Source organism: Drosophila biarmipes, chromosome 2R (genome assembly GCF_025231255.1).
Source record: "Drosophila biarmipes strain raj3 chromosome 2R, RU_DBia_V1.1, whole genome shotgun sequence".
Lineage (NCBI taxonomy): Eukaryota > Metazoa > Arthropoda > Insecta > Diptera > Drosophilidae > Drosophila > Drosophila biarmipes.
In genome coordinates, this window is record NC_066615.1 from 3,976,990 (window position 1) to 3,998,572 (window position 21,583).

General features: G+C 46.5%; 1 protein-coding gene across 1 annotated transcript; it reads right to left on the reverse strand.

Annotated features, from left to right (window-relative positions):
• Positions 1–615: 615 nt before the first annotated feature.
• Positions 616–13,604, reverse strand: LOC108029684 (protein scabrous). Its single transcript, XM_017102138.3, has 4 exons — positions 12,753–13,604; positions 9,523–9,916; positions 2,789–3,319; positions 616–2,603 (listed from the first exon to the last, which is right to left on the reverse strand). Exons 1-4 carry the CDS (start codon positions 13,274–13,276, stop codon positions 1,626–1,628), a joined length of 2,427 nt encoding a protein of 808 aa, XP_016957627.1. The 5' UTR covers positions 13,277–13,604; the 3' UTR covers positions 616–1,625.
• Between the last annotated feature and the right edge of the window lie 7,979 nt (positions 13,605–21,583).

Here is a 21,583-nt window from a genome sequence, read left to right on the forward strand (position 1 = left end):
TTTTATTTCATTTTTTCGGGGCCGCACTTTGAACTTTCGAACGCAGTCCAAGTCGCCGAAAGAGTCAGTTATCCATTTGCAGCTCAGCAAGTTTTGACTGCAGAATGTCAACAAAATAAATGCATAAATAAGGGGATCATCGCGTCGGGGAACGGCGTCAGGGCCACGCCCTCTCCGGCGCCCCGCCTTCGAAGAGGTCTCAATATAACGGGATGGTGAAAAATGTTTGAGTTTTGCATTATTAAAGTTCTTGGCTGGCAGTTGGCAACTTTTCACGTGCTGATAAATGGCCCCAAGCTCTCGTAGTGGGTGGAGAAAGGGAGGCATAAGCGAAAACTATTCCATCTTCACTCCGGGTGCGAACATCCCCCAATTGAAATATATCTCTTTCTTCCTCCGGCCATCTACGTACGTATACAGATATCTAGATGTGCCGGTGAACGGGAGTGGGATAAGCTCGAGCATACTTTTCGGGGCTGCGGGGGAAAATCTTGCTCGCTTGAAGCTCCGCAATTAAAGTTTGCTTGGCACTTAAAATTAATTAAATGCACATTACTCGGCCTTCCCCTCGCTTCGAACGCCATTAAAAGATCGTCGTATCCCCTTGGGTTTTTCTTTTCACATCAATCCATTTATTGTAAAATACGCCTGTCTAGGGGCCACGCTTTGTGGCTTTCCTTATTGGTGGCTTAACTTACAGGACATAAAATTAATGTATACATAATGTGGTTCATAACTTACTGGCTAAATGCATTTCTTTAGCTCTTGTGGTTTCTTGCCCTCGCTCACTACTCTTGTATATTCTTTATTTTTGGTATATGCAAAACTGCAGAAAATAGTTTTCAGTTCCTCTTGTTCGTAAAAACTTGCATATTATTTGTTTCTATTTCTGACTTGATCTCTTTGGCATGCGACTCCATCGGTTGGGGCAACTGTGTAGGTTGGTTTGGACTGAAGCAGACACTTAGTAAGCGGGAAAACGAATGCGTAGAGACTATTATATGGTACAACAATTACAAGTACATTTGCCAACGCTATATCTAGTAGATCTGTACTTCATATGACTGATATGGTGACTTAGGCTAGAAAGATCTCCCCTCCTCCCCGCGCGTCCGTCTGTATATTTATTATTTGTCTGACATGAGCCCATGCGAGAATGGGCCTCTTACACGTTACATCTAGATTAGTTTTAGTTTAAGTTTTTTTTATGGGACGATTATATCTAGACACTAACTCGGCACTCCCTAAGTGATATGCTCTCTGCCTCTGTCTCTGTCGCTCTCGCTTTAGTTTGAGCCGCCGCGGAACTTAAGCCTCTATGAGATCTTCTTGAAAGACCAAAGAATCGAATATTTATACGGGCTAAAGGGCCCGGGGGTGGCCAACTAGTTTACGCATACGGCTAGGCTCTGGGGCCAGAGTAAGCTCCGTTCGAAGGGCTAATTCTACAACTTAGGTCTGATCTGCTGGGGTGTATTTACAAGGGTGTGAGGGGCCACTGGCTGCTTACTTTACACTAATCCAGCCCCGATCTTTTAGATCCGCCTCCCACAGACAAACAGTGGACTCCCAACTATAGTAGGCATGGCTGTGGTGGTTCACTGTAGCGGTTTTCATCGGCTCACTTACGCCTGCCCGGCGGCCACGAACTGCACCACACTGTTGTTGCTGGGGGGTCTCGACGTCGTTGCCGCCGCCGACGCTGCCGATGCTGTTGTTGCTCCTGTGGCACTGGCACTGACACCGCCCATCTCAGACGGCGCAGCACCAGCAGCCGATCCGGAAACGGAAACGGCAGCGTCAGCGGCAGCGACAACTGGACTCGCTTGGCACTCGTCGGCGGGCAGGCGCTTGACCAGCATCCGGCTTGACTTGACCGCTATCCATTCGTTGCGAGCGGCATCGAACCAAGTCAGGCCCATGTTGTAGCGCCCATTGAGATTGGCGTGCTGGCAATGAGAGAACCACCAGCCACCCTCATAGCTGGCAGCACAGTGCGTCTGCGAGATGTCCCGGTCGTCGTCGATGGCCGAGAACTGCATGCCCTGCTGGTAGTTCAGTGCGTCGCTGGCGTTCCCGGAGTACTCGGCGATTTGCAGCCGATAGCCGTCGGCGCGGGAGGATATGTAGAAGTGCTTGTACTCGGCCACCCAAACGTAGTCGTAGATGTCCTGCATCTGCACCTGCAGCCGGCTGCAGTTGTCCAGGGTCAGGTGGTGCAGTTGCTCGTTGCCAATCCAGAACTCACCGCCGGGTGTTCCGAATCCATGGGCGTAGTCCGCCCACGAACGGTTGAAGTCGGCGCTGCCGTCGAATCGCCGCTGCACCGTCGTCCAGCCGTCGGCGGTGCAGTGCGTCATTAGCGGATGTCGCTGGCCCGCTGGCGCAATCAGATGCAGTCCATCCGCCTGGGTGTGCACCTCGCTGCAGTCGTGCGGCAGCTTGTTGATGATGGTCTCGTACTGGGCCTCCACGTGCTCCAGCTCGCTTACCAGGGTCTCGGCCAGGACGGAGTTGATGGGGGATGAGGAGTCCTCCTGAGGCGTCTGCAGCTGGAGATTCTGGTGATGCGGTCGCTTGTGGGGCTTGTTCAGGTGGGAGAGCTGCGGGCGGGCAGGGAATAAATGGAAATCTCAGTTAGCCAGGGGGTAGTGTTAAAGATCCCGAGGGAGGGCAATACAAATAAAGCGATAATAGAACCGTAGTGAAATATTTATTTTAAAAGCACATTTGTTCTTTTTGCATATCATGGATCCTTTGGACCCTAGCAGATAGGGTCAACACTCACTTTGTTCTTCAGTTCATTGTCGACCAGTGACTGCAGTCGGTCCACATTGGTCCTCAGCTGATCCACGTTGACGGATAGCTTCTTCATCCCCTCGCGCTCCTCCTGCAGGACACTCACACTCACGGCCATGGCTTGCAGGGATCGGGCCGCATTGGTGCCCTCCTCTCGGATCAGACTCTGCTCGGACGTGATCTGGGCGTTGGCGAATTCTAGCTTGGAGATCTCGTGTCGCAGCTCGGGGATGCTCTTGTCCATCTTGGTCTGCAGACCCTCCACGTCCTCGAGCAGCTCCAGCATCGAGGTGTGCAGTTTGTCCAGAGAGGCGATCTGGCTGCTCAGGTTGAAGTTGGCATTGGCGATGCGGTGTTGTTCAACCTCGAGGCTCCGGACTCGCTCGTCGATGTGGTGGAACCGCAGTCCGTTCACCTGGCGGCGCAGGTTGCGCTGAGCCATCTGCAACTGGTGGATCTGCTCGCTCTGGAAACGACAATGACGTCGCCTGTGATCAGCAGTGGATTCTAGTACAGTGGGCTGAAAACAGAATAGAGAAATAGTAAAAATAATTCCCTTGTATGTATATTCAATAGTCATATAAACACATACTGCAGAATTGCACTTTCAACTAAAATTTTTCCGGCCCTCTGCCGCCGCTCTGACAATACATAGAGTACAGAACTCACACAAGACAAGTCGCCAAATGTAATTGTATAGTATGGAAGACTTCAAAATTTCGAATTTGTTAAGCCATGTTGCAAAACTTATTAAGTCACGCCTTTACTTTAAAGTTGAATACCATCAAAATATAATAGCTCGCTTGGTAGAGCTGACCTCAACACCCCTCACTTTACTTTAATTTTTCCGGCTTAAGAAAACCCATTGTAAAGTCTATTCGAGGGTAAAGCTCGTAAGCTGGCTGAGATTCTTTTGGCGCTCTGCGGGCAGGATTATGTGCTGGGAATTGAATGCTAAATCCATTTATTATAAATGCATTTCATAGCCAGGCAGACAGCGCATGCCACAATATTGTCAGCTGCAGCTCCGCCAGCAGCTCGAGCTGCAGCTTTGCCCAAAAGCGTGTAAATCCCCGGAGCTGCTGGAGCCGCTGGCGTGGGTGGATTTGCATCCAGCTCCCCGTCTCTCCTGCTGGTTCTCGGTGGTAAAAGCTGCATAAATTTCCACATACATACAGTATGCAGAGAAATAATTTTGCTGAGTGACAGCAGCGAGCAGCTGTAAACCAAGGTAATGCCATTTGGGTCACATTCAGCCGGCGCCATGAATGAATGTGCCCCAGCGCCACAGGATCTATTCCGTATATCTGCCGCCCCAGGGTTTCTTTTCATTTATGTTCGTGGCCATCAGTCATAGAAATGTCCCGGGTAATTGACTAATAAAGGATGCTGAAGGGGACAAAAGTTGGCAGAAAGTGTCCTGCTAATGAATGCAATGAGTGAATGAGAAGGGACAGTATAGAATAATACCCCGGCAAAAAGGGGAAAAACAATTATATTTCTCTTAAAATCTCTTTGAGATCTGTATTCTTCATTCATTTTCCTTTTGACCCCAATAGGTCGACCTTCAAGTACTGCAATTTTCGTTCAACTAAAGGAGTGTTCCGTTATATACAAAATAAATACAAATATTAAGAACTTAAGCCGATTCTAAAGATTCAAAATTCCCAAAATCGATTAACGGTTTGGCTTACTCTTGAAAGAGTCACTTGCAAATTATATTTTCCGAAATTTCTGGCCATTTCCCCATCGAATTCAATTATTCTGGGGGAAGCTAACAAAAGTCCAACCAAAAATATGGAAAATATTCATGAATATTTATGCCCAAGATGCGTTTGTGTCTCATCGGCATCGAACACTTTTGGCCGCTGTGAAAATGTTTTCATTGGCGGCACAGCCACTGCTTTTTCCGCTTTTCCTCCGCATTTTCTCCGCTCTTTTGTTTGCTTTGCCTTCACGCACGTTTCGGTGGTGCAGTGGGTGGCTGGGAGGCGCTTCGGAGGGTGGTCAGGCTCCAGCTCCAGCTCCAGTCTTGCCGTTGTTTTATGCGAAAGGTCACGAACGCGGCTAATACGACACGTTCGCGTTTTATATGAACTCTGGCCGAGACTGGGAAGTGGCCATCAAAACGAAGAAATCCTCAATATACATTCGGGCAAACGTGTTTCATATATATACATTTATATATTTCTAAGGCGGAAAAGTGCCGGGGCTGGCATATAAATTTCGCCCATCAACGCTATAATTAAATGTGATTTATGGGACTCAAAAATCCCGGCCACTCGGAGACAAATGAATTTTTCTGTGTGCGCTGGCCAACGGACGCGTTAATTGAAATCGAAATTGAAGCATAAATATTTCAAGTGTTTTTCGTGTGATGTCATAAACAAAGGAATCAGTGGCAGGGGTCGGGAACTAATTAATTTCTAGGGCTGCCGGGTTGTTTCGAGGATTAAAAGTGAACATTTTACATGTTGAACTTAAGTGAAAGCTAACAAGGATTTGCTATTAGCGCGACAGAAATACCTAGGGGATGGAGAGGGTTCATGGGGCACATGGAGCATGGAAAAAGAGCAAAAATCTGCTCCTCTTCCTGTTCCTGCCGCTCCTCGGCGAATTGTCGTAAAAATTTAATAGGACTTTTGTGCGATGCTTGAAAAAGTTACGCTTACTGGCAGGCAGATAGAACAGCGGGCGGGGATTCGCAGGGCGCCGCAAAACGCCATTAAGTTAATGCGCATTTGGGGGCCATGAACGCTCGTTGCCAGGACGACCTCAAAGTCAACGTCAACCTGGTCCCTGGCCGAGAACTGTCAGACGTGTGCATAATTTGAAACTAAAATGTAGCCCACAAATATGTCGAGAACATCTCGAAATCTGAGCCCCTGACAAATGTTTCAATAAAGATAGCTTCGCAACTGAAATATGTATCAAGAGCATAAGTGTATTTTACTAAAACAAAGGTAGCAGCCAGCACCACTTCGACAATCAAACAAATTGCCGGCAACAGAAGCGTCGGTGGAGGGATGGTACTACATGTAACATGAACCGAAGGCAAAATAAATATCAACATAAATAAGGTAAAAATGCCAGGCACTATGTGTATCTGTGGGGGAGTTTCGGGGGTGTACGAAAACAGATATGCGAAGAGAACCGAAACCGGATTCTCCGTGTCAGGCTGCCTTGGGCTCCTGCTCCTGCTCCTTCTCGGTTTCTTCGTCTTCCCACTGCCGTCGTGCGCCAGCAATTGTTTGCCTTGCTAATTTAACAACCAGTCCCCCATATGTACAATACCCCGTGCCCTTCCGAAGACCCCTCCCGAGTTATAGTAGCATCAATAACCAATGATAAACATTCGTGTTTATCCTTCTTTCGGCTCGAATATCTGGCCCCAACTGTTGCAAGTGACAGCTTTCATCAAAGCAATTTGTTACACAAGGCGTGAACATGTTGGTGTGTGCATATGTACGGCCTTTTAACGGGGCATCAATCTGCAGACAGTTTGCAATTAGAGTTGGCAAATTATATTTGGCTCTGTTTATGTCAGCGGCAGGTGTTCATGGGTTCAAGTGCTATCGCCTCAGAGCAAGGAAATAAATAGATACACAACATTCGTCTTGCCCATTTAATCAGGCTTATTCTGTCCAACTTATCAAGGTGAATCGAACTAGTATTTGTTTGATTGGGTGGGTTATTAAATCCATATGAGCATGGAGGATGGATTTGAATTTAACCGCAAGACCTAACCGTAAATTTCTCTTAAATTCCCGCAAAATAATTATTTATCTTAGGTCCAGCATCTCTATGGCGACCCGAAAAAATGTGTACCAAATGCTTTCCTGCTTATTCGCCTAGCTTTTTATTTACGTACGTTTAATATTTCCGCCAGCCATTTCCCGGTATTCTCAGTCTCTGGTTTCCGTCTAATCCCCAAAGGTTTTCGGGTTTTTGCATAACTTTACTGCTTTGGCTTTGAACATTTTTCTTGGCTAATCAAATAAAGGAAAGTTGATTAAATTTAACCAGCCACACACACAATGGGAAATTGTTGTCTGTCCTTTGGTATTTCCTTTTCGTGGCTGCCACCTGTGCAATTTTATTGTTTGTATTTTTATTTATTTTGTGGCTGGTTTTCCTGGAGCTCCGCTCTCCTTTTCCATCTGCCCTCCACTTTGTGCACCTCCGGCCTTTGTTATCTGCTCCTTGCTCTTTGTTCTAATTTAACCTAATTTCTGCTTTGCTGCGCTTCCATAATAACAATTTTCAAAAATTGCTTTGGTTTTGTGATGAGAAAGTTCAAGAACTGGTTTTCTTGGTCAAACAGCGCCCCCGCCTCTCGTCGCTTTTTGGTGGGAAAGAAGCGAGCGAGGATGGAAAAATGTAATGAAAAGGATCAAATTGTGCTGGGGCATCGCGACGGTGGAATGAGGGGTGTGGCAGGGGAACTGATTATCGGAGCACTCGAGAGCATCTGCCGCAGCTCCATCTTCCGTCTACCGCATACCATCTACCATACACCACTCCGCATCTCCAACTCCTGCTGCTGGCTGCCAAAAACTTGGCAAGACAAGAGACAAAGGCCGGCCCTCCGTCTGTCCATCAAGTTCGCCTCAGCCGGTTCCAAAGCAGCTGGCCAGTGTGTCCCATCCCCTTCCCTTTCCTCGAGCGCCCCCACTCCTTTTGACTCAGGGCGATTAAAAGGTGATTTCCCGCTTTTTGTTTTGCAATTTTCAGCAATTTCGCTTTATATTTTGGCAACGGCCTGCCCAATAATGATTCGAGTATAGGTATATAAGCCTACACACAGTCTCTGGGGATGCCAAGATATATGGATACAGTGTGTGATGCGTGTGCTGCGAGGTCCGGCGAAAGCCGCTTAAGCTGCCTGGCTGAGCACTTAATCCCCTCCTTGCACTTAAGGAGTCTCAAGGGTATATCGAGCCGGGGTGAGTGGTGTTTGCAGGATGACCTTGGTCAATCGACCTCAGCGGAATAGACATAAGGTACCAAAGCCAAATGGTCATCAGAATTAATTGATGAAGCTCGAGATATGCCGTGCTACTGTGTGAACCATCTTCAACTTAATATTGTCTTAACCATTATTTTTGTTTGTGGGACAGCCTACGCAGATTTATTAAAATAATGTTTTATGTAAATAAGAATCCCGAACTGACTTTTTATTACCAAAGTTTAGTTTGTAAAAGGGTATCGTGCAGTCGGAGCCTGGGATTCGCTTACATTTTTCTTAAATTTATGTTTCGCCCTTTTGAGGCGCTCAAGTAATTGCTTTAGCTCGTCGAAATTTCTTCACCATTGTGGGCGAACAAAGAACATATACAATTTCCCAGCAAGCCAGTGAAATTCGCTGGCAAAAGGTATACATGTGCCCAAGTATATTTTTCTAAGCAAGCAAATTTCGCTTAAGCCAAACTTCAAAGTGGAGCGCACCGAGTGAATAGCGCTGGAGGAACGGCAGGCTGCAACCAGCAACCAGATCAAAACAGGTGGCAGCCAAACCGGTTTGGGGGGTTGGAGAATGGGAAAGGGACCCGGGACGGGTTCGGGCCCCACTGACATATTTCGAGACGGTCGAACGACGTAACCGCATTCTCATATTGGAGCGGACCGACGCATAATCCTTTTAATGAAGCAACCTGGAGCTTGTTACCTGGCTGGCTTGCCTCGCCGTGGCTTTACCTGTTGGCAGCTGCCTTTGTTTTCGCTCCAAGTTGCCCCATTGTTTCTGCTGCTGCTGTTGCTGCAAGCCCTTTATTGACATTAATTATAATTAAGGAGGCGGACGGGTGTCGAGTCCTTCCATCCCTGTGCAGGGTACACTGTGCACACGACGTCAGAGTATCCCGCGCCGACTGGCTCCCTTCCAGATCCGATTTCTAGAACTCCGCTCGGATTTGTGTGTTCCCCACTATCACTCAGTGTAAGCCCGACATGAGAGCCCTCGTAAGTATGCCGGGGTTCTGACGAAAGGACGTCACTGATCATGGCTCCATCATTCTCAGCAATCTCTTTATGATTCGGCAGGGGCCCGGAACATTAAGGCACTGAACGTGTGGCCTAAGTGGCTGCCAGGGGCGGGTCGGCCGGCATAAAATATTAAATACGGCGACGTCCTGCGGTGCGTATGAGTAATTTGGCCAACGTATGTGTGGCAGGCCATTAAAACGCCGAGGCAACGGCGGATTGCGACTTCGGACCCACTCGTTAGCACATCGTGCCGCCTGCCGCCCCCAACTTTCACAGCGCCTCACCTGGCGGAGGGTGCGCCATTAAAGTAAGGCATAAAACGGCCAGATAATGCCCCGCCAGGTTGGCGGTCGCTTTATGGTACGCACTTAAGGCGAAAACAAAACAAAGCGTCGGCTTTCTTTCGGGGGTCGTAAAAGAGGCACACTGGGAAAGTAGGCCCATTTGTACTTTAAACAATGCTTTCGTTATCTACTCTCTGTGCAAGGTACCTCCACAGTCGTATCGGGTCGTAATATAAAAACAAATCCCTAATCCATTAAACTAAACAAATCTGACTTAGGGATATATAATATATTATATGATATACATTACATTAATATTAATTATTATTTCAAACCAACTTCCCAACTTATTTTAATATTTTCTGATAGATTTTGAAGTATTTTTACAGTGCAGGGTTGTTCTGCCAAGGCCCTCGCGTGCTTAGCCGATGATTAGCATAAAGCGGGTACTCACCTCCTGACTGGCTTCCTGGCTGCTGCTCTCCTCCTCCACGCTGGCCGAGCTGCCACCCGTGCGGGTGCTCTTCTGCAGCCTGACGAGGGCGTGCTGGAAGTCCTGTTCCTGCTGGAGCACCTCCTCGCGGAGCTCCTGGACGTAGACCTCCGTTTGCTGCTGGCGCTCCCGCTGGGCGGCCAGCTCCAGCTGGAGCTGCTGGTAGTCACTGCGGATGGTGGCCAGGTCTTCGAAGGAAGAGCTGCGCTGCTGAACGTCCCTGGCCACGTTGCCGGCCGTCCTTTGCAGATCCACCAGCTGCTTGCGGATCTCGGAGATGCTCTGCTGCAGCCACTCGACGGTCAGCCGCTCCTTGTTGCCACTCTGCGAGGAGCGCAGCGAAGCCACCTCCTCCCTGCGAACCGAGAGTTTAATGAAATCGCTAATTAGCAGGGCTACGTAACGCTCAAATTGCTGGACACTCCGACCAGGAAATCTAATTTAAATTGACATTTTCAGGCTGTCGGCTAACTTAATTGCCAATGCGGCTGGCGTGCGGTCCACTAATGGGATTTCGACCTGCACTCAATCATGCTCCAGCACCACCGGCGCTAGACCGCTAAATTTGCATCGACCATTTAAATTAAGCACTGCGGAGCTATTGCGCAACCCCTAAAAACATTGTCGACAAACAGAAATCACAGAAGTCATACGGACAAAAATTAACAAAAACGATGGCAAACTTTGCCGGAAACACACAAAATAAAAATCAAGAGGGGCCAGACCGCAAACAACAAGTGCTGGCGAAAACGCTGTTTAAATGCTGAAAATGAAAATGTTGTAGCACTTGTGGCAGTTGCCAGCTACCAAAAAACAGGGGGAGTGCGAGAACACCACCGAGACCGAACGGAACGCATTTTTGTGGCATTTCAGACAATTAAAGTAGTCAGTTGGAAGGAAGCGGAAGCGGAAGCAGAGCCACAAGCAGCAGAACAAATTCGGGCGTAGGTAAAAAGTTTTGTTTTGCGAGGGCCAGCTGCTGTTTTATTTTCCACTGTCAAAAGAGCACGGCTACATGAAATTTTCATAAGGAAAAACCAAACCGGCACAACAAGACAAAAAAGTAAGCCAAAGAAAAGTTGTATTCCCCTCCTCTTGGCCTGGTGTACACTGTACACTGTACAATGCTCATACATCACATCACATTCGGTTGGGTTTTTCTTCCCGGCTGCGTATACGTAATATTTCAAATTGTTGCACTGTGCGTGGGCGGTTTTGTTAATTTTATGGCTTGCGCCAAAGTTTTGTGGCTCAGGCCAGACAGACTACGAAAAGTTATGGATCTGTTGGACCCCTGTTCGGCATAATTAGTTAAATATTTAATTAAAACGGGGCGAGGGTCGGAAAGAGCTGGGGTATTTAAAGCGCCCACTGGCCCAGAGCAATGCTGCAATGTAAACATGTATCCCCAAATACTTGGTGTGTTGAAATAGAACAACTGGGCTTTAGCACTGCTTTGAACACTCAGATTACTATTCTAACGAAAAACATTTTCTATCCCCTGCCGGTGGAAACTGTTGTAATGCCAAACCAACTGAATTTCCCTTTTCGCCTGGCAATTTTTCGCTTCGCTGCTGCACAGTTTTTTCAACAAAAAACTGGCTGTCATTCAAGTGAAAATTGAAAATGCTGTCAATGACATGCGAGCAAATTGAAAACGCAACATGAACACTGCAAATGCCGAACTTCATCGGGCCTGATTTGATGACGTCTGGCGGTGCTCGCATCTGGATATCCGATTTGACCGGCTTTTCCAGTTTTCCGATGTTTCCGATTTCCCTATTTTAATTACCAAATTGGATGCAGCAGTGTAAGTTTGGTTATCAAATATACTCAAATCAACGGAGTGGACTCGCCCAACACGCCAGTGTGCTCAATCAGATAATGATGTTGTCTAACTGAGGGTGAAGCTGATCCAGGTGGGCGGCTGGGCAGGATGGGGGCGTGGATGCCGGCCGAAGGTGTAGTGGTCGCTTTGTGTGGGCCGGCGATAGTGGATCACATAAACCACAACTGACATGACGTTTGACTGGCGTTTGCCTTGGGAGTTCTTGGTACGAAGACGTCCCTTCGGCGAAGCACTCTCGTATGTATATACCACATATAAATTTACGTATAAACATGAGCGTGTGCTGAATTATTTACGGTGTCACTGACAAAGTTTACGACGTCCACGACAGCAACAACAATGGTCTAACCGTAGCTATTTGTTCAGTAAATTAAGAGTGTGCCATTTTTACGTATTTTTTACGCTGCCACAGGAGCCGCTTGGGGTCGGGAAACTGATATATGTGTGTGTTCTGCTCGATGAGGCAATCATTATTAGTCAGCCCATGACAACAAAACAAATCTCGAATACCACGCAAACTTGGGCTGGCCCGCAGCTCGTGTCTTTGCCCTGATTAGATGTCTTATCCTGTTTCTGCCCGGATTCCTCCCCAAACGTATTTGTCTGAATTAGCTGGACACAATCATGTTCCGCATAGGAATTCCTTTTTTTCTCATTGCTACTCCTACAGTACAGGAAGATGAGAAAAAGTTAGGAATGTTGGTCTACTTTTTCGCTATCAAAATAGACAAAAATAATTGCAAACAATGATAGTGCATCAACTTATATGGAACGTGACCGGAAAATGGCGTTATTCTTCAACACAAACAAGGAGCTCAAAGGGCATTCTTGGCCTCAACATTATAGAACAAATTAAAATATTTGCCTCCTAATTAGTTTTTATTTATACAAAAAAGTGTTTAACTCTTAGTTTAAGGAGATTATATGGAGCTGGTTTCTGCCTTTTATACATAGAAATCCAGTTTTTACTCATAAAGTCGAAAAATAAGGCTTAGCTGGGAACTTTAATCAAAAGTCATTTCTAAAATGTGAGTAAGTCATTTCTACTATGTGATTAACAAAATAAGATGGTTTAAAGCTCTTGTCAAAAATAGGAACTCTCCCTGTTAGAAACCGATGCCCGCTTTAGGGCTATCAATTCGCAGGCCAAAGTTGGGCGACAAGTTCAACGTGACTGGGGGAAAGTTAGCGCCAAGTTTCGAGGCGCACAAATTGCCAGCGAGACAGTGACCAATGGCTGGGACCAGGACCTCCTCCGCAGAAATTAGAAATTCAAATTCGCCCCGGGGCAGGTGGGTCAGGAGGGGTACAGCCCTTCTCGGGCTCAGCTTTGCCGTCTCACCTGAGCTGGTTCAGTTCGCTGCGCAAGTCGGCATCCACGCTGGCCGCATTGTTGGTGAGCCGCAGGGATTTGCGCAGATTGTGCTCCAGCATCTCGTAATCCTCGCGGCGCCGCAGCATGAGGGCGTTGAGCTGCTTGGTCAGCAGGCGCACCTGGTCGGCCATTCGGCTGTCGTTCCACGGGGCTTCCACGGAGCTGAGGTCCTCGCCGTCCTCGTCATCCTCGACAAAGCGCAGAAGCTCCACGCTGGACTCCGGCGCTTCTGTTTCCGGTTTGGGGTGCGCGAGGGGCTTCTCCGAGGTCATTACCTTAGCGTCACGCAACATGTTGTTCACATCGCTGAGGACTACCCCAGCAGTGGCGGCTCCACCCACGGTTGCCACGGAAATCTGGAGTACCACCAGCACAGCCAGCAGAACGGGCCGCAGAGCGCTTGAGCCCGCCATCGTAGCAGGGCTATTTAAATGCTCACGCGAAGAACTTAGCTTGTTTTTCGGCTCTCGGAATGTTTGGCAAACTCGCATTCACAACCGGCAAAAAAAGGACTCGAGTTAGATGGCCAATTTATGCAAATGACTGGCACGCATGCCGACACACAAACGACTCCCGGCCTCCCGACTTTCCGGCGGCGTGACAGTCAAACACCTTATAAAAGGTGCTGGCAAACAATGCCACAATTATTCCTGCAGCTCGCCCCGGTCTTAATCCTCTTTGTATGGCCTTGCCAAGCTTTCTTTTCACTTTCGGTTGGGACCTGGACCGCGAAAATCCGCACGAACACTGCCAACTGCTCGTTAACAAGAAGTCAGGGTCTCGCTGGCCTCTAGAACAAAGATGTTTTCAACGCGGCGGTCTTCGAAGGACTAAAGCGGCGCGTCTTCGGCACTTCCTTTTATTCGCTTCGTCGCCAAGCGCTCGGCTTCGTTCGGCACTCGTCGGATGACGGCGAGAGAGCAGAAGAGAGTGCGAAGCTCGGGTGAAGGGCGAACGGGGGCCCTAAAGAGAGCAGATACCTGCCCGAAGTTGCATGCAACAAGCATAGAAGAGAGTTGCAAAGAGAGCGCTTCAAACTAAGAGAGCCAAGGGATGGACTAGGCAGTGGACCCTAAAATGTCCTTTCGAATGATTGCTCCTGTCGAAGATCACATCTATGAGGTGGCTGCTCCTGGTCGGAGTTCAGGATAGAGCACAGTGCAGTCCCAAAATGGCGGCCTGGATATCTGGCCCCTCTTTTTAGCACTCATCCTGCCCCTGCCACATGGCGCACTTGCGGTGAGGCTACGGGGAAAAGAGACTGAATCGAAAACGGCAGATGTTTTGGCCCCTTGGCAGACGTAGAAGTGCGAAAACATATTGACGTGCTCCGAAACTGAAAAACTGCAAGATGCAGACCAAAAACAGGCGGAGGCTTAACCCTGAAAACGGGGAATCGGCGTTGCAAGGATCTGAAGGAAACTTATCTACGGACAAAGGAAAACGCAGCAGGAAAATTCTCCATTGTCTTAGAATGTCTCGAATGCAGCTGGAAAAACAACATTGCACGGCTTCATATCCCAAGGGATGTGCCGGGAAAATACCCTAATGGTAATCAGATACCGACCACCTACAACGCCAGTACTGCTTGCATCCACGTCTCAATTGAGCCAAGTTAAAACTGAAAATAGAAACGATAAAAGATACATAAAGCTTTCATCCTTCTTGCTCAGCAAGGGAATCAGTAGCAAAGCATAGGCATGCATAAGCATCACAATAATGAGAAATGAGGGTAAATCATATCTTATTAGGATAAGGGATACTGTATAATATCCAAATTAAAGTTTATTTTGTAACAGATTCTTTGCTTGTTCTCCTTTTCCAGGACCTACGTTTTAGGACACAGTTTGTAGGGTAGCATCTCCCTCTTCCTATCCCAACATGAATTCCCAGCACCCTTTCGTTTCGCTGGTATTTTGCAGACATAAAAGCCGGAAAAGGTTTTAAAGTGCAAAGTTGGAATGCGGCTGCAAAAGTCACAGGCAAAAAGGAGCATCGCAGCAATTGAATGGGTCGTAAGCCCACTAGCTGCATTGTTGCAATATGGATCCAAGGCCCCACCCCTTTCCACAAGTGGGGAAAATGTGTACAAAAAATATGCCGCCTTACGCACCGAAAAGCGCTGTAAGCCCTGCATTTTTGCTATTTTTTGTTCCATCTATAAATTTAATAGGGGTGAGGCAGGTCTGGGGTCAGCTGAATGGAATGTGCGCTTGGCTGAGCACAGGGAGGGAAATTGGTAGAAAAAAGGGGTAGGAGTAGCGACTGGAAGGGGGTGCAACAGTCTGCCATTGTTGGCACTTGCCGCAGCGAAGTTGCAATTTGCAGTATTCGAATACCCTGTGGGGAGGTTTTATAGTTTCGAATATAATTTTGCATGGATTAACATTTCACATACTAGAGGTAACTTTTGTACTACTCCCTAAAAGCTATGTTGTCTTTTGGTAATACTATTAAAGTGTGAAGAAGAAACTTTTTTAAATTAGAAATCCTGCAGGAACTCCTTAGATTCCTTTTGGACGTTTAGCTAGTGTTTTGAGATGTGTGCAATAAAATGTCCAAAAAATGATGAAATCAAATTTTTGCTTAATCGTAGTCAAGCGTTTGTTAGGGTACTACCACCTTCGGTGCTTTGATCGCGGCTTCTTACTTGTATTATTTTGACGTCGTTTTCGTTTTTACTTTTTAATGTACTGCTAGCAGCAAGCGGCGGTCAGAAAGCGGAGGACAAGCTGTTGGTCAGCCCCTTTGTGGTGGCCATCATCAATGGATGTGGTGCATAATCAAGCGGTGGCCACATGCACATCCATGCCACATCGAAGGCCCAGAGCATACGTACTTCCCCCTGCCATCCGGCTGAGCTGTTTGCATATTTTGAGTGGACGCAGTTTAGTTTTTAATTTGATGCCTTTGTTTGTTGTCATTCTGTTCTAGCTTGTTGCACACGGCAGAGGCAGTGGGAGGGGTGTTGCACCTGGGAGTGGTGGTTGCCGCCATTTGCATGGGAGTCCCCGCAGCTCCGACAGGCCCTCGCCCGCCCTCTCACCTAGCCACCCCCTTGGTGCATTTGTTTCATTGTCGCCCGTTATATTGTTGGCTTTTATGCAGGGAAATGTGGCTGGAAATGGCAGCGAATGGCTCACGTTATGGTCAGCATATTAAGGTAATGGCCTGGAAAGTCAGTCGGAGCTCTCCATTCACTCCCTGAATTGGTATTAAATGCGAGCGTGGCACGACTCGAATGGAGTTCAAATTTCATTTGCACTCATATTCGATGGGGATTTCAACGGCTGCTCCCAGTCGACCGATTTTTGAGGTCTCAGGCAGGTGCTAAAAGCAGGTACTCTGTGCGATTTGATGGGCTACTGGAATTGTACTTCCCAACTGCACTTGCACTAAAAACAAATCACTCTTTGTGAATATAACCACGTTATGTTGCGGAAAAGTGCAAGAGAGTTACATCCCAGCATAGACATTATATTCTGATCAAATGGGGCTTTGTTACACAGAATATTTTCAGCAAAGCGTTCATAGATACTAATATTCCGGTTGAAATACGGAAGAAGATGTACTGTTCTCTTTCAGTAATTTATTCAAGTTTGGCGTCCTTATATGTATGAGTATCTCAAAATAAACCCAACAATCAATGCCGGAATGCGGGAGCAGGTGTCTCCTATCTGTCCATTGACCACTTCGTGGCCTTTCTGGACAGGCAGATGATGGGGGCTCATCGAGCTGGCTCAAGGCGCTAATGATTCTACATTTTGTGCATACGAGACTGCTTGAGCCGAGGACAGGTTCCGGTTATAAGGAATGCAATCAAGAAGCACGCAACCACGCACGCGATATGTTTTCAGCGCAGTTTTGGGCCTTTGAAAATATCTGACCGAAAAGCGATCCCAAGGAACGGTGCGCAGGCGCAGTTCCAGGCTGAGCACTAATCACCTGAGTGACAACGGCTGCAACAGCTGAGGCAAGCTGCCAAGAAAAAAGAAATAAGACTGTCAAACCGGCTGCTGCTAACGGCAGGTGCAAAAAATTTACCACTCGAACGAAAATTTCCTACCTGATTTAATCTGCTGCCGTTGCTGCTGCTCCTTTTTTCCTTTTCATCTCTACTGTTGCAGGCGGCTGGTGTTGCTGCTGTGCCAAGGCTTCGATACGTGTTGTTTCATCAACTTTGGGACTTGTGGCCATGGGCATGGTGTGGCATGTTGCCTGTATGCTCCGCTGATCACACACACAGGCCACACCGACACTCACCAACGCAGCAGCAGGCGGGTCGCACACACAGATACTTTTGCTATCACTCAAGGCTGTTGCTGCACGGCTGCCTCCGTTTTAACCATCCACTTCGGTGGTTTTTTCTTGGCAACACCGACGCACCAGCGCTGTCTGTGGTCTTCCCGATTTTGCCTTCGCACTCTCTTCGCGGAGAGAGTGATTAGGGGATGGGAGAAAGGCGATGAGGAGCCCGAAGAGGGGAACGCATTGACAGACCATAAAAGCAATCCCTAGGAGCCATCAACCGAATGAGGGCTAATGCTGCCATTGACCAACATACGGGAAACAAAAGCAGTGCAATGGAAGAGGCAGGTCGATCCGACCTTGAGGCACTCTAAGTTTCGTTATAACACTGTTAGACCTAATAACATTTAATCAACAGAGATTTCATTTCATTAAGTTTTTATAAACTTAATAGTGTTTATACCATTAATTTGGATACAATTGTTTTTTGTCTCAACGTCCCAACAACTATTAATAGAAGTCGTAAAACGCACTAATATATTTTTACTTCGAAGAGATCAAAGATAACTATAGCCGCGCTTGCATCTAAAACCCCATAAAGTTATTTTAGGAAATACTTTAAAATCCAAAAAAATGTAAAACTACATTTTTGAAAAACCGAATATACTCTTCGAATTACAATCACTTCTTACAAAAACAGAGCATGCGAGCAAGATGAACCGTAGAGGCAGCGAACCGGCACCGACATCTGCAGACACAGATGCAGATACAGATACATCTACCAGATACATCAACATCCCGCAGCAGAGCCGAGCGGAGCACCAGGACTCCACAGGACAAGGACACATCGGAGGGGAGCGGAACGGGACGCTTCCTAGAGTCTTTTGTGACTTCGCAGCTGTCGTCTTGTGCACTCCTCCCCCGCGCCAATCAGCAGATTTCGGTTTTCGGATTTGGGTTTTCAGAACCACTTGGTCGAGCCATTAATGGACAGGCGAAAGGCCCCCTCCACAGTTGCAGCTCCTTTCGGTCGGTCTCTATTCCTGTTCACTGTATCCGATCCCAAGCCCCTTTGCCTGCAGACAGGCAAATAATGACGAAGCCAGGCGAACGCACGTCGAAGGTGCCAGGATATGCAGCTGGCTGGCTCCTCGGGGCATTCATCGTCTAGCTCGTCGTCCTTTGCCGTGGCGATGTCAAATGCTGAGGCGTGTCAGATTTGCAAGTGATGAACTGCGTTAACTGGAAATTGACAGGCGGCCCATTGAGTGCAGGCAGACTCGTTTTTGTTTCCAGTTGTCGCCTGTTTTTTAAGCAATCCCAGGAATCTTTAAGATACCTAGTTGTCGATGCGTGGATATATTTTTGGTATTGTTTAAAATTAAAAAAAAAAAAACAAACAGAAGTTTGCAACACAGTGAAGGTGACGTTTCCGATCCCATAAAGTATATATATTCTTGATCAGCATCACTAGACGAGTCGATCTAGCCATGTCCACTTGCCCAAACTAGTCTCTCAGTTTTGAAGCTATCGAGCTGAAACTTCGTATTTCTATTGCAGGTAGTAAATAAGTCGGAACCAGCCGGATCGGACAACTATATCTTATAGCTCTCATAGGAACTATCTACGAACAAATTTTTTAAAAAATTATATCTTTGGTGTTTTTTTAACATAGAACCTAATACGCTTGGAAATAACACTAACAATCGGAAAATTAGTCGGAAAATATGGAAAATTATATCTTAGGTGTTCTTTAACATATAACCTCCTGCGCTTGGAAATAAATTTTTTAATTTGTTTTGAATTTCGAATTAAATTTTACCAAATTCGGACGACTATATCATATAGCTTCCTTTCTTATTTTCATCTTGCTCTATATTGCTTATAATTCAACCTAATTCGCTACCAACTGTCGCCATGTTCAAAGCAATCCCAGGAATCTTTAAGATACCTAGTTGTCGATGCGCGGAATTTCTGGAACTATTTCAAGTTTAATGCAAAATAATTGGGTCGTACAATTTATAGCAACACATCTTAATTTGAAATACAATTTTAATTAAACCACTTTATTTAGCTTGTTGTTATTACTGGTTATTTTATAAAACCTAATTTTTTGATGCCATAAAATAAAAATTAAGTGATATCCGTTCCTTGGAAGGTACTTTAGGCCAGATACTGAACCATTTTAAACTTTAACAATTGTTTTCACTTTTTGTTCGTTCTCACACAAGCGTGGTGGGGGAAAGAATTATAAATAACCCAAAAAAGCAGTCAGTTGTGAGCATATTCCAGTAAGTATTTCCCTGGACCACATTTCAACCTTGTTGAGTTTCCCACACACTTTAAAGTTTTCATCGCCATTCATTACTTTTAAATGGAGTTAAATTGAGGACAATGACAATCGGTCGAGGAGAAAATTCCAGAAAAAAGGACTCGTGAGGTTCAGGGCATTTCAGCTGTTAGCAGTTTTACAGCTCGGAGCATTTAAATCACGACCCTCCCGGGCTATCAGAAAGGGAGTAAAAACGGCGAAAAACATTGCGAAAGAGTTAATAACAAGCTGTAAACAATGCCTCGCCCAATGCACAGATGTCGCTCAGATTACGAACTTAATTGCCCCAGTGCAGGATATGAAACCCCAAGCCGGAGCCCCAACCCATTCCGATTCCCGAACACTGCACAATAAAAAGTGGAATTCAGGGCCGCACGGAGGGCAAAAAATAGCACATGACTAGTCAAAACTGCAGGCCAGAAACAACAACTGGCCAAAATGTCAGGGCCCCAGCACTGAATGCGAAACATTTCAGTTAACTTCTGCCCGAGCCCCAGCCTTTAAAAAGTCCCCGTCTATGTGAGAATGCCAAGCGGCTTTTGCATTTTTAAAGTTTCTGGCTGTTCCGGAGTCGGACTAAAAATCGAAATCGGGGCAATTGATATGAACCCAAAGCTTTAATTCCCCAGAGATTCTGCAGTCGAGAAATGGGGCTTTTGGAGAGCTCTGGGACTGGGGCCCCAGCATTTTAACTTTAAATAATTGTATTTACTTAAGCCAAAGCCACTTAGTTCCCTATGCAACAAGATAACTTTGGAAATGAAAGCCAGTAAATTTACCTGAGCTAAATGAACATTTGTTTAAACACATTTATTCAAAGAATATGATTTAGTTTTTTTTGCAAACAAGATGGAATTTATGTTACAAAACACATTTATTTCTGCATCAGAGTGTTTCCTTTTATAAAAGCCATCTTTAAAAGTTTGAGTTTGTTTGCTTTGCGGTCTTGGCTGGCATCTTTACGGGGCTGGCAAACCCCCTTTATTGAGCCGAGCCGAGTGCCCCGAAAAGAAAAGCACACGCCGTAAAAGTCTTGCTGTGACTCAAAGCCCTTTATTTTGTGGGGGCCTTATCGGAATTGCGGCCTGCTCCAATGGCTCCTTTGCACTCGAGCCTGCATTCGGCTTTGTTTCGGCCACGTAAATCTTTTCAATTTGAATCAACCTAAGCGTTTGTCATTTTGACTAATGGCTTATCAAACAAACACAAACAAACGGGTCCGCCGAGGCAGAAGCCCAAAAGATGTTTGACAAAATTTATTGTATCGTAAATTACGCATAAGAAAGAAAGTTCCGAACAAAAAAGGGGAGCAAGTGAAGGCTAAACTTTGCTAGCTTACAGCTCGTAAATTCTTCGAGAATTTATGCAAACTTTCGTTTCTCATGACGATTGCTCGGGAGGGGTGGCTGGGGACTGTCTCAACGCCACTCCAAATCTGGAGGTGGCTCGCTGCAGGATTGCCCCTAATGACCGCCAGTCGGTGGGGTCATGCACACGTATTTAGAGAACCTTTTGGGGGCGTCATTATAAATTAACAATGCCTCGGCGACCGGGCGCAAATATTTCAGCGTGCAACGACACCAACAAAGAGAAGAAAAACATACAGAGCGCAAAATGATGGAGCGTTTACCGCTCCTCGAACAATAAAAGTCGGCGACTGAAGAAAGGTGCTGGATCTCGAGAAAGGAGCAGGTCCAGAGGAAGGACCGAAGTTGGCCTAAGGATGACAAAAGTTTCCGTTGTTGGTTGCCCACCCACCTTGTTGCTGCATTGTGTCAACTGGTCGCCCCACTTAGTCCCTCTCCTCGGAGTCCACCTACGCCTCCTCGGAGTCCTTCTCGGAATCCTCCTGCACCCCTCCTTTCTCCCCCCGTCGGGCATATGAAACATTTTCTTTGGGACAAGGAAATATGAATTGCGTGCCAAAGAACAAAAAGCAGCTAAGGACGAACGAAAAGTTTCGCCCAGCTTTGTTTCGTTCTGTTCTTTTCGGGCCTTCTTTCCAGCTTGTTTTCGGGTGACTGGCACACTGCGAAAAGAAAAGTATAAGCAAGTTGAACAATTTATGAAAGAACGCTTTATAAACGATAACAACTAAATTTGGTAAATGAAAAATAGGTATAAACAAAGATAATATAAACATTCTATGGTCTTTGGTAGAACCGTATATTTTCTACTGGAATACGATTAAATCAAGGTTTAAGCGTGGCCAAATATT

Coding starts and splice junctions, on each gene's coding strand:
- LOC108029684 (XM_017102138.3), bottom strand. CDS start 13,276: ATGCGAGTTTGCCAAACATTCCGAGAGCCGAAAAACAAGCTAAGTTCT. Junction 9,917..12,752: donor AGCGAACTGAACCAGCTCAG/GTGAGACGGCAA, acceptor CTCGGTTCGCAG/GGAGGAGGTGGCTTCGCTGC. Junction 2,604..2,788: donor ACAATGAACTGAAGAACAAA/GTGAGTGTTGAC, acceptor GCCCGCCCGCAG/CTCTCCCACCTGAACAAGCC.